The sequence below is a fragment of the Rhincodon typus genome, chromosome 31 (genome assembly GCF_021869965.1).
Source record: "Rhincodon typus isolate 14 chromosome 31, sRhiTyp1.1, whole genome shotgun sequence".
NCBI lineage: Eukaryota > Metazoa > Chordata > Chondrichthyes > Orectolobiformes > Rhincodontidae > Rhincodon > Rhincodon typus.
The window spans coordinates 20,099,863-20,113,004 of NC_063362.1; the positions used below are offsets into that span (position 1 = coordinate 20,099,863).

A 13,142-nucleotide genomic window follows, 5' to 3' on the forward strand; every position below is an offset into this window, starting at 1 on the left:
GAATCAGACACATAGAAAATGGTTTACTTTTGTGAGAAAAGATGAGTTGGTTCTTACTGAAAAGATTCTTGTCACCACTCACAATATTATTAGGTATGGGATCTTTCTTAACTTTGAATGCAGAGGGTTAGATACAGTCGGTTGGGTGGGGCAACGCAAGTTCTCAGACTGCATCTGCTGGTGGTGACCTTAGTTTCATCACCAAATATAATTACATTAGATTTTAATGACTAATTTCTTACAGTGGGCCAACTCTCCTTAGAACTGACTTGGTACCAAGCTCTTAGCATTTAGTACCAAGGACAAGGCATTTCATCCAATAACGTGAGATGCTGTCATGTCAAAATCTAGAGTATCCAATCCCTTATGGCTCAATTACTAGCCTGTGTAAATACAGTTACAACATAGTTATGTTGAAGTAGCCCTTCCCCAAGGGAATCTAAGGCTGTTATTGTTGGTGCTTCATAACTGCAGTCTCCAGTCAGTTCATGGCATGGTTGCCTGTTTCTGTGGCTACAACAATGAAACGATGAACCTGCCATGGCACCTGCAACTTATGGTGAAGCTTTGTTCAGTTTCTCTCACTCAAAATTGTCTTAACATTTATTTCGTGGAATGACTAATGCTGGTCTGATTCTGGGAGGAAGTGGTGTTGCCATTGAAGATCATCTAAACCTCAAAATCAATACTTGCCTGAAAAGTATCATTCCCATATGCCCACCTGTGGGGTGAAGGAAAGTGACAGACCCCTAATTGAAATTTCTCAATAACCTGAGCTCAAGGGCCAATGGATAAGTAAATTTTAGCCAGTTGGCTCTGAATTAGTCTTTGTATCCACCTAAAGAATGGAGAAAATATCCATGGACACATGATGTGCTGTGCAGGGAGCCACTATGTAAAGGTGCCCACTGTCTGAATTTGCTGAAAGCATTGCCATTCAACCCCAAAATTAACAGTAGTCTACATTTATAGTTTCTAATTTTTGGAGGGGTGTAAGTCCCAAGTTTTAAAACAGAGCTATGGAGGTGAGTAGTTATTACACATTACATGGTCTTCAAGAATATGGAGAAAGGAAGGTGGAAGGAATTAGGGATGGCATAGAAAAGAATTGGGCAGGAGGCTGGATGCTGTGCCAACAATAGCAATGCAAAGGGAGGGTAGAACCCACTGGATTTGAGAAGATTGCAGAAAGATGGTGGTATGAAGCTGTGAAGCTTCAGATAAAAATTAGAATTCTAAATGCATTGGGGTGGAATAAATGCAAATATCAGGTGATTTGCAAGCATTTTAATTTGATTGGATATGGGTGCTAAAGTTTGACAGCAGAGGTGTGATGGTGAGTCTGCAATGAGGATGGTAATGAAATCCCTCACGTTTTCTCAAAGCTCCCCCTTCAGAATTATGGGACGTCCCAAAGAATGGTGCAGCTATTTAAACTACAGTCAATGTTACACGGACAAATTTGTGCAACTTCAGTCTCCAGAAAGTGGAATAAATCTGTAAGAACGCAGGTGGTAAATGCAGTGAAGTAAGAAAGCAGTCTGGGTTGGACAAGATAACGTGGGTTGAAATGGGCTAATTCCGTCTGAGTGGACATGAAGGGTTAGAAATCAATAAAGGGAGGAGAACCTGAGCCTGAAAACAATGATTTCAGCTTTAGTGATGTACAGTTAAGGGAAATTTTCAGACAGCAAAGAGGGGGAAAATGCCTTTTGGGGAATTAATATGGTCAACAAATAACAAATTGGAATCTGGAGGTGGAGAATAAGGGAGCAGGAAGTAATAGGTGTGGATAAATGAAAACTAGCGTGACAAGAGGCACGGGAGATATAAAGAGTAGGAAAGGAGAGCAATCAAGGGAAAAATGGAAGACGGCAGCGGACACCTGCATGCTATCACAATCTTAGAGATGAAGTTTATCAACGCTTCTCCAGAGGACAGAGATCTGGAGATAGTTTATTGTGCAGTAAAGGAGCTGTGGATTATTCTTGCCTTCTAGGATTTCCTGTAATAATAGATTTGAATAGGAAACAGTGACCATAAAGATTAGCTAATATACTTGACTAGGAGCATTTGACAGAGAGATAACGTCCTCAGGAAAATTGCAACTGCTGTGCTGATTAGGGGACTGTGGAGAGTGGGAATCTTGTGCAATGTAATCAAGTTCAGGAAAAAAAAATAGGAATTAGGAGACTGGCTGGAAAAATTTAAATTGAGGAGATTGTGAGGCAAGATATTGTACTGTGGCCTTTGATTTTAATTACTAAAAATGGAGCTGTTTAAACAATGTCTGTCATAAGGATCTCTTGAAACATCAGTATCAGTTGGTGGTGGTATTTTAATGTGTCGCTGTGATTGGCAGAAACCTACAGAGTGGATTATGTTCTTGGCAATGACTGAACATTGAAGGTTCCAATCAATGTAAGATTAATTAACAAGGCTAATCAACTGCATCTCAAGGGCATTTGGTTTTAAGTCAAAGCCACTGGTTATAAATCAAAGTCAATTACTAAATATGATTTGTTGATTTTAATGTGGATGCTATTTTGTGCACAGTTTCAAAAGAAGTTTGATTCATGGGAGATTCAGGCAACAGTTATAATTCAACCACTTAAAATGCAAAGTTATAATAAAAAAGCTCCTAAATTTTTGTATTCTGCTTACCATCAACTTCTAGAGGACAGCTGGGAAAGGGTGATAATAAAGCTGGCTTTCAGTGACATAACTGATCTTTGAACCAGTTTTTTTTTTTAAAAAAGCCATGAACAACTTAATTTAACCTTTAAAAACATTAAAATATTTTGGTAGTTTGACCAGAGGTCTTCGTACATAACTAGCTCCCTTTAAAGAATTTCAGAAACTCCTATGCCCACATATAGAATAATTTTTCATTTAAGTAGGTAACATTGTTCTTTAAAAAAGGAGCTGAAGGAGGTTCTATGGATTCAGAGCATAAAACTGAAGTAAAAAGATGAGGCAGGAGAATAAAAGATCACCATGAAGGTAAACAGTAAAGCTTTTATAAGTGCAGTAATAATGATAATAAAGACTGATACTTGAGAGTGAGGACACGGTGGAAATTCTTACAATAACCTGCATTTCCATAATACATTTAATGCAGGGAAATATCCCAACCAGCTTCACAGGACAAAGAGCAATTAGCCAAATGCGGCTTTACAATTCCCACCAATTAAAGTGATCACTTTTTGTGGTTTCAGAGGGGGCAGAGAAGTAGCAGGTACAGTTCAATGTAATAAATCATTAAAGAAAGAACAGTGTAAGTATACACCAATGACAGAGGTTTTAAAAATAGGTTTACAAATGTAAATTCCAAACAAAGCAAATAAGATTCTTGGTTTTACATTTTGGGACATTGAATATAAAACTGAAGAAGTGATGCATGCAGAATGATTGGAGTATTGTACACAGTTTTTTGTGCAGCATTATGGAAACAATATTAAAGTCATAGAAGAGTAATATTAGAAAAGAGATGTCATACTTTTTAAGCCTTTCTTCACAATTATTTTCTACTGTAATTGAGTAGACACCTAATTGCATTTTTCAGAACTGAGTTGTTATACAAATGAAATTGTTTCCACTGATTAGCAAATTCTTAACAATAACAAAATTATCACCAGAAGAATGAAGAGGAATGTAAGACATGGGGTTATTGGAATATGAAATGCACTTAAGATATTGACACAGATCAGCACTTAACACAGAATTTGTAAAGGGCAGAGGAAGGGAATAACAGTTAAAAGTTTATCAGTGGCACAGGCATGAGAAGTTAATTGATGTAGATTCCTGCAATTTGTGTGATTCAAATCATCTGAATTGATAAAGTCGGATGAACAGTAACATGGCTCCCTTAGCACTTAACCACCAATCCTTTGGGATATAGCTCATACTCTGAATACATGGTTATTGAGACACCATGAGTTAAATAGCCTACGTAATATAACTAAGGCTTTTGAGAGACACCAATGAAAAAACTGAAAGTGATGCTGCACATTTTTATGAATCTTGATTGTTTAAACATTCTAATGAAGCTGAACAATGATCCTCAGTGCTCTACAAGATGCCAGAACACTTTTACAACAGTTTGCCTTTCACACTCTCAATTAAAGGTCACAAATAGATGTAGCTGTCGTTCTTTCTTGCTCAGGAATAATTGCCCCTTGCTGCATTCTGTGATTTAAATGGATTTGGATCTATCATGGTTTAATTACTCCACTGAGATTAAAATAAAACAACCAGGGTTGTAAAACCTTGCAGTTGGGATTATTCCCACTGCTGTAATAATTATAACTTGCATTTCTATTTATAAGTAAAACTTCACACATCTGAGTCGTACAGACCAGATGGGCTCAGCGAGGGTTCCTCAGTGTCCTTGAATTAAGGATGAGAAATTTAGTGCCTACTCCTCATCACTATCCAGTGATTCTGCCTGGAATCTGTGTGTGTGTGCGTGTACGCGCTTGGCAGGTGATGACAAGATCAGTCTCGGTGAATACCTGCTGACACTCGCTGGCTCAGCTCACACATCAAGAATGGCCACTTGGGTGAAGCACCAGACACCGAATCTTCAGGAGAAATGGAAGGGAAAGAAATTTGGCTTAATAGAATATTTACATACAGGGGAACTTTCAATTGGTTGATCCATTTACAGAGTTCATTTATAGAGGGTGACTCACTTCTACCCAACAGCACTGTACAGGAGCTGGTTGTTGTCTGATTGATCTCTTGTTCACTGTTTATTTACATTCTTTCATCTTAGTTGAAAATATAGTTTGAAGTTCAAACTAATTTTAAAATGGCAACCTTTGGAATTTTGTGCAGTTCATTCACTTAATTGTAAAATATTAATATTGCTTAATAAGGGAAATGTACTGAGTTTCATGAAGCTTCTTTAATTAAAAGTCTCCTTTGAAACTCAGTATATTTTCTTCATTCAGCAAAATGAATCTTTCAAATTAAAGGCCAGGGATAATGCCTGGTGCAGTACCTCAAGCACGCTGCAGTTACAGGTTCATAATGGAATAGATACAGCTCTTCAATCTGCTACAGAGTCATAGTCGCATCTCCTTGTGAGTTTTATTTGGTTTGATGGTGGGCTTTGGGACGAATCCAGGGAACTAACTTTGGATTGTATTAGAAGGTATTTACATACCACAGCACGTGCTATTTACAGCACATAAACAAACCATGTAGCTCAACTGGTATGTCCAACAGTTTATGCTCCCTCAACAAGATTCTTTTACATCAAATATCCATATCGTCCCTTGCCTTAGTCTTGTAATTTAATTCAAAAGTATTTTCCAAAGGTGTCCTTTCTGTGCCATTTAATATTTTATAAACATACAAAGTGGTCACCATTTTTGCACCTTCCATCAAAGTTGAAAATCCCAAGTTTCTTCACATCTCCATTATCCTGACTCTCGGGATCATCTTTGTGGTTCCTTCCTGCATTTTGTCTGATGCTTAGATATCTTCCTTTTGTCTCAGTAACCAGGACTAGATACTCAGTGTACAATCTGCCTCAGTACCAGAATTCGATCTCAAATTCTTCCGACTCATGTTGTGCTATTTAGTTTTCAGTGATCCAGTGGTCCTGTTGATTACTGCTCTTAATTCGTTAAATATGTTGGACATCGAATCTACTGAGGCCTTTTGGCTTCTTCCTACTTTAGCTGTCTCCATGCCCCATTCAGGAAGTGTGGATCATCAGTTTCCTTTCCATGTCTTGCACAACTGCATTCATGAAGTTCCATCAGCTGTTGTTCTGTCCACTTACTCGATTTGTCCAACTTATTTTGGAATTTTTGAGGCTGCTTCCTTTCATTTGGTTACCACTCTTAGTTTGTGTTCGCCCGTAAATTTGACCATTTTGTGTTGAGTTTATCAATCCACTGATGGCTGAGTTAGTGAGGAAGGTGAGTGGGAGTGGGTGAGGATTCTCAAGGGAAGAGGTGAGGAGTGGTGCACATGCGAAAGGACTAACTCACCACAGCAGCAAGTATAGCAAGGAAAGGTTGATGAGTGATCAGAAGACGGAGAAGATAGACTGTAAGACAGTTGATCGAGCTGGCAGCAGAATCAAATCAGATCACAGTGTTAGAAATGCAACTTCCACAAAGAAAATGAAATGCACAGCACCACCAGTGAAGGACTCAGTACTCAAATGTTTTAAAAGTTGAATGCACACCAATGTGTGGGAAGATCTCACAATTATGCCCACTGAACTAGATCATCTGCAGACATTTTTAATCAATAAAGTGAAAACACTATTAAATATCATTGATTCAGTGCTCTGATACCACAAAGAAAAATAATGCACCATAACACATTGTAAAGTGCTTACTCACCATTACCTATGCTCACCAACACCCACATCTGGCACCTGTAAGCATCGATTTCCCACATTTGCAAATCTTTCCATACAGCCTGGAGACACCTGAGTTAAGAACCTGAATGACTCAGTGAAACCCCCAGAAATCAACAAGTCTGCCAAGAAATTACCTCTCCATAAGTCCACCCCCGTCTATCATCAAAGATCAGCGAGCCCACCACAGTATCCCTGCAGCAGTGAAAATTCCACTGGTTACCCTTTCTATTGAGTATTTCACAGTGGCAGGCACAGTCCTGTTCTCAAGAACAAACTTTTAATGTCACAGTTCTTCAGCAAACGTGCACACTTCAACTAGACAATATGTCCCCGAGTACAGATCATTTTAACCCAGAAATATATCTGAATACACCTGCACAGATTGGATGTTTTATAGATTTTTCTAAAATAAATATGAAAAGATTGACAGGAATGAGACATTAAATAATAGGGACACCCTAGCACAGGATTAGCACATCCCCGCTAAATCAATAATTTCACAATTACAGTTTGGGATCTTCCTTTACATCTGAACCTACACTCTACACGAGTTTTCTGCTCTTATAATCTAAACCGCTACCATACTGCGAACAACAGTAAGAAAGGCTCCGCATTGAGATGTTCAGTTTAGAAATGACAGTCCTGCTATAATCTCAGACCAAACTTAAAAAATTTTGGATGTCTTTAAGCCCTTTTCACAACTTTCTCACTGGATATGAAGCAAGACAGAACTCAACTCCTGACATACAATATACAGCAAGCTTGCCACAAAGAAGTGAACTGGGGATGGAAGTAGTCACAATATACTCTAAAGTTGTCACTAACAAAAACAGGAACCACATTACTCATAATTCCATGCAAAATAGATAAATTATGTATAGAAATTGAGTCACATCCTAGTTTGTATGCAAAGAAGGGAGAATATTTGTACAAAAGGATTATGGAGGTCACATGACTTACAAGGTATAAACGCTGAGTGACAGTAGAAGATCACAGGAAATTTGACCAAAGAGGTGGGATTTAAGGAATATTGAAAAGAGTGAATTAGAGGGGTTTAGGGGAGAATTTCCAAAGCTAAGGGCCGAGATACCTGAAAGTGCAGCTGTCTGTCAAAGGTGGAGTGAGAATTGAGCTGTGCAGGGATCTCAGAGGGTTGCAGGAGGTTGCAAACACAGAAAATGCTGAAGCCATGGTGGTATTCGGAGATGTGAATTTCAAAACTGAGGCATTGCTGGATTGAGAACCCGAGGTCAGCAAGCAAAGGATGTTGGATGAACAAGACTTAATAAAAGGAATATTTGCAGTGGATGATCTGAAGCAGAAGGAAGTTAGGTTGTGTTATGGAAGTGTTAAGCAGGCAGCCTTTGAAATGGAACAGGTTGAAAGGTCTTTTCAGGAGAAATCAAATGCCAATGTTGCAAGCTGTCTAGATGAGCGCTTGGCTTTAGCAAAGGACAGGAAAGGAATCAAAGGCTAGGAAAAAGAGTTTGTGGTAGGAAGATAAGAAAAAGGCTTGGTTTAGCCCATCTTTAACTGTAGCAAATTTCTGCTCTTCCAATATAGGATATTGTACAAACAGTGTGACAAATCAGAGACTGTACAGAAGTTGAGCTGGTGACAAGGTAAGGTTGAAGTTCTGATCTTCATCTTATCAAAGCGATGCAGATTTGGAAAAAGTGCTAAAACATTTTCCACAAAAACTGAGACTATTTTCATCAAGGAAAGCTAAATAAACATAGGAAAGTGGAGCAGGAGTAGGTATATTGGCACATCTAGCCTGCTCCACCATTCAACTATATCATGGCTGATCTGATACTTCAGTGCAATTTTCCTGCATTATTCCTTGATGCCTAGAAATCTATCAAACAGGTTGTGGCTCTTTACACTGGGAAAAGAGAAGGCCAAGTAGTAAGATGATGGAAAAGTTGAAGCTTATGATGAAGTTTGATAGGGTAGATGTAGAAAAAGTGTTTCCACTTGTGGAGGATCCCAATCTAGAGGTTGCAAATGAAAGAAAAGGGGGTGACATTACATACAAGGGAATAGACATCACACTGTACACTAACAGAAAGGTTTGCAGTGTATATAAAGGGAAACTGCAATTGAAAGGGGAATGTGATGATGGTTACATTCACAGGTTCACCATTTACAGAAATGAGGACAAATTAAATTATGCACAATGGAGGGGTCACATTACGGCATGTAGGCCCAAAAAAAGCTAAGGCCCTTCCCATAAATGAGATCAAAAAAAAGATGAGCAAAGAAAGAAACATTAGACGGATAATTAAAAACTTGGTCAAAGGGGTGAGTGTTAAGGGAATTTGGGTCTTAAGAAAAATGGAGAGATTTGATCGTGAATTCCAAAGCCTGGGGCTGGTACATCTAGAGATGGGCTTAAGTACGAGTGATTTGAATACACTTAGTTGTAATTATCTGATCATTTATCCTTAGCACTAAATCCCTCCTGTAATGTACAATGCGTAATGCAAATTTCAGTAATATATGACTGAATCATCAGGAGTAATATGTATGCAAAAGTATAGTCATACTCAAAGGATGCAGTCACACAGGACACACAGTGAGATTACACTGAACACAAGGATGGGCAATAAATGCTTCCCTCAATCAGCAATGCCCACATCCACTGAATAAATTTAAAAAATGGCAGCATCCTATAGAAATTTTGGAGTCAGATTCACATTATATACACGGATAGTCATGTTAGACTATCACTAGACATAAAGGACCAGTCATAATACTAAACACCAGGATGAAGTGTTTAGACTATATACATAAAAATGACATATTGCAACACAAAGGGAGCAAACTGCACAGCAAGTGGGTCACAGTCTCGATAGAGAATAATCTTCCCTTCTTTCATTATGACTCAAGTCATTTTATCCAGACGACAGTAAACATTTCATTTGATCTTTGAATGACCTCTATACAATCTCACTCACATGAAGTGAATGAGCTCTGCCTTCAGAACAAATCTATTGACTGCAGCCTTAACTTCTACGTCACATGAGAAAGATACAGCTTAGCACAGAACTTTGGGGAACATCCTTCAATACTTACCCATATGTACCCTTGCTCCCTTATGAATATGCCATTTAAAAATCCCAGTTCATATCTTACACTTGATGCTTACATAGACTGCAATGACAGAATAGAAAGAACAAACTGTTCTCATGAGTATAAACGAGAGATATAGGAATAATTTTAAAATGTAAAAGATTAGAAGACAGCATTAGAACCCTTAATCCTTTTTAAAGCTTCATTCCCAAGATGTCGGGCATCACTGGTAACGCTAACATTTAATGAGGAGCCCTAGAGAAGGTCATGGTGAATCAGTTTTTTGAAATCAACTGAATAACGTGCTAGACAATTTCAAAAGGCAGCTAAGATGCGATCACAACGCTGCGGGCTTGGAATTACATAGGCCAGCATGGGGAAGGCTAGTGGATTTCCTTCCCCAGTAGGTGTCAATCAGATGGGTTTTAAAGACAAACCAATAGTTCTGAGGCTATTATTACTGATATTGCAGAGGTTCTTCAGGTTGTGGAGTGCTATGTAAACACTTCTGGAATACATTAGATAGGAGATTATAAGGAAGGGGGAAGGATGGCTGGCATGCAGGATTAAGAGCTACTGCTCATGTCAAGCATGGCAGGGTTGAATGATCTGTTCCCATGTTGTAATTTCAATACAATTTTGAAAGTTATTTGAATTCTCTCAATTTGTAATATTATTCACATAAAAATTGGAGTTAACAGGGAACACTGCTCCTAAATCCACTGTGACTGCCATTTATTGGGCTATCGTCATATAGATACTGTTGTGGTCATCAGCTTTCTGTTTCTTGAGATTTAGTTAATTGGAATATGATTACCAGGATGGTTTCATTAAGAGTGCTCTGTTTACCAAGATTCATTCTGCTTACAGGGCTCCGAGTTACCAGTTCTTGTCACATTAGCCATTTCCATTCTATTCATAGACAACTTTTCAGTTCTTTGTAAATTCCCTGGACAGTGTTCATCCATCCCAGAGAATTGGTTTGATTTCTGGCAACAAAAAAATAAATCTAATTCTTACACAAATCAACATCAAAATTACTTTTAATTTTTTTTTCCCTCTGACACATTTCACATTCACCTGTTCCGTATTTTTAACGCACTTTGTGCCTTCAGCCCACCTCATCCTTGTACATTTCACACACATTTCCACAAGATAACAAATCAGCACTAGTGAGAAAGAAATTAACAATTAACAGGTATTGAAACAGCTCAGATATCCCTCTTTACCCGAGCTGTCATCCCAGTCAGAATAGTGTTCAAGTACCTGAGAGCTGACAGCATTGGTCTTATGTGCAATGGCCTTTCGGGAAATATATAGGAATTTATTGTACTTTCCTATGAGAAAGTGGGGAATTCAATGTTATTAGACAGTTCTCACAACAGGTTATGGCATTTTCCAGTTAACTGCTCTTATATTATTAATCAATTCCACCTATTGCCCTCAGAATTCAGCTCTTTACATCAGGTAGATATTCCAGCCGCCCAGTTAAATCTCCTGTTCACCAGCAGTGACTGGAGAGGAATGGCATGTACCAACCTTCCAGTGCAAGGGGGTTTGTGTAGAGATGCACAGGATAGGGAGGGCCAGATAAATGGAGGGGGTGGGAATGACTGGAAGAGGCAATTTAACAGCCCTCACATTTAACTACACAAAAGAATTACAAATTTTAGTTACAAATTACAGTTCCTTTTGTTGCAATATTAAATTTCAATAAAAGGAGGAGTGTGGGAATTGATATTTTTAATGGTGGTGGGTTGTACAGAGTACTATGGACTACTGAATCTTTACACATCCTGTGGTAATATCCTACAGAATTGCACGATTCTAGATTGCCTCAAGTGTAGGGTCTGGGGCCTGATTTTGGCCTTGAATTCCTTGCCTGAAGATGCACAACTGCTCCTATTACCGAAAACCAGGTCCAAACATTCCCACTTCCAGATAAATAAGATCCCTCCACAACAAAACACCAGGGCATTTTAAAGTCTAAACTGATCAATTGGACTAAATTTCTAACCAACATTGGACATGGGTACTCTCACTCTACAGTGACCACAGGGCCAATACACTCCTGGGTTGGCTGCAATTATTCAGGTTGATTGTATTTCATTCAGAAACTGTGGGTCTTAAATGTTGCCTTCAAAAGAGACAGGAGTCCCATTTATCTACCAGATTACACAGACTCTGGTTGACTGGTAGGTGGATGTAGGGAGGTCAATGTACACAGGCAGGGAAGGAGGTCTATGAGCAGATTTTAACATAATGGGGTGATTTGCAAAAAAGTTAAAACCAGATTACCAGTGAGTCATCTCCGAGCACCTCTTGTTCTACGTACTCAAATAAGAAACGATTACAGAGAAGCAGCCACTTTGGGCAGTAACTCAGGGTATTTACAGAATGTACAGGTCACTCCAGCTGCCTTATGACAGCCACCATCTCATCGGGGGGAGCAGTGTTGATTTTTCATCCAGTTTAAAACAGTCTGGAGTCTCCACAGGCTCCTAGTTTCGAGTCCCACTTTCCACCAGTTAAAAGTTACAGGTGTCGGGGGCTAGGGTGCCCATTGTGATATAGTTTCTGTTTGATATGCACCATATTCCCTGCTGAGTCCTCGTACTGCCGGTGGGAACGTCTCCTAAAGTCCTTCAGATTACATAACCTTGGGATCCAGGACCAGGAATTATCTGCAAAAGGGAATGAAACAGCATCTTAGAGAAGTGCTTATATGTGTGTACATCAGCAAAATTTACCCTCGCACCCAGTGCCCGAACCATCCTCCCTCAATCCGGATTCACTTCTCCCAGTGCCCGAACCACCCTCCCTCAATCCGGATTCACTTCTCCCAGTGTCCGAACCACCCTCCCTCAATCCGGATTCACTTCTCCCAGCGTGAGTCTCACTGAATCCAATCCAGCTCAACACAGCATGAGGTCTGGACAAATCAGACTGACCAAGACAAACCAATCACAGGTTTTAATGCCTTAGAATTTCGATGAATCTAATCCCCAGCATCTGTTCAAGCCTGATTTCTGAATCAAACGGGCCCCAGTGTGGGTCAGGGTAGGGGAGAGTTAAATTGGTGAACCCAAAGGATTTAGAAATGAGGGTAAGTTTTTGGTGCAGACACACGTACATTCAAAAAGCTGGCCCACCTCCTCACCACCTTCTCGTCAATGGCCCACTCACCGTAACGCCGGCTTGTCCTCCAGGCCCTGACAACACAGTGAAGGACACCGTCCATCCACACCAGGAACCAGCTGATACAGAAGCCCAGCAGCAGGCCCAGCATCAGGTCAATCTCCTGCTTTGTCACATTGTCCGTCACAAAGTAATTTTCCGAGGAATCGACCACAGACTGATCAGCATCATAGGGAATTACATAGTGAATGTGGTGCCTAAAAGAAAGTGGGGGAGAGAGTTAGAGGTAGACAAGACTGGAAGAGCAGACAGACAGTGCTTAGTGAGCTGGGATAGGGCTGGTGGAGTGGAGCGGGTGGGGGCATGTGGAAGAGGGAGGTGTGGAGCAGAAGTGGGGAATTCTAACCTGGGGGAAAGAGTCTGAAAGGAGGGAAGAGAATGAGGGAGGGAAAGGGAGAGGCTATTGGGGGGTGGGGTGGGGTGGGGTGGGGTGGGGTGGGGGGGGGGGGAGGGGGACGAGAGTAGGGGGAGAGGGTAAAAAAAT

The 13,142-nt window shown here is 39.9% G+C and overlaps 1 protein-coding gene across 1 annotated transcript in view; it reads right to left on the reverse strand.

Moving 5' to 3' along the window:
• Window positions 1-10,485: 10,485 nt before the first annotated feature.
• The window catches only part of tmem240b (transmembrane protein 240b), a 3,775-nt gene continuing 1,118 nt past the window's right edge, over window positions 10,486-13,142 (reverse strand). The window contains exons 3-4 of the mRNA XM_020536495.2: window positions 12,647-12,855; window positions 10,486-12,144 (exon numbers count right to left, since the gene is read on the reverse strand). Coding sequence (XP_020392084.1) covers window positions 11,996-12,144; window positions 12,647-12,855 — 358 coding nt within the window. The 3' untranslated portion in view covers window positions 10,486-11,995. The remainder of the gene's footprint in view (window positions 12,145-12,646; window positions 12,856-13,142) is intronic.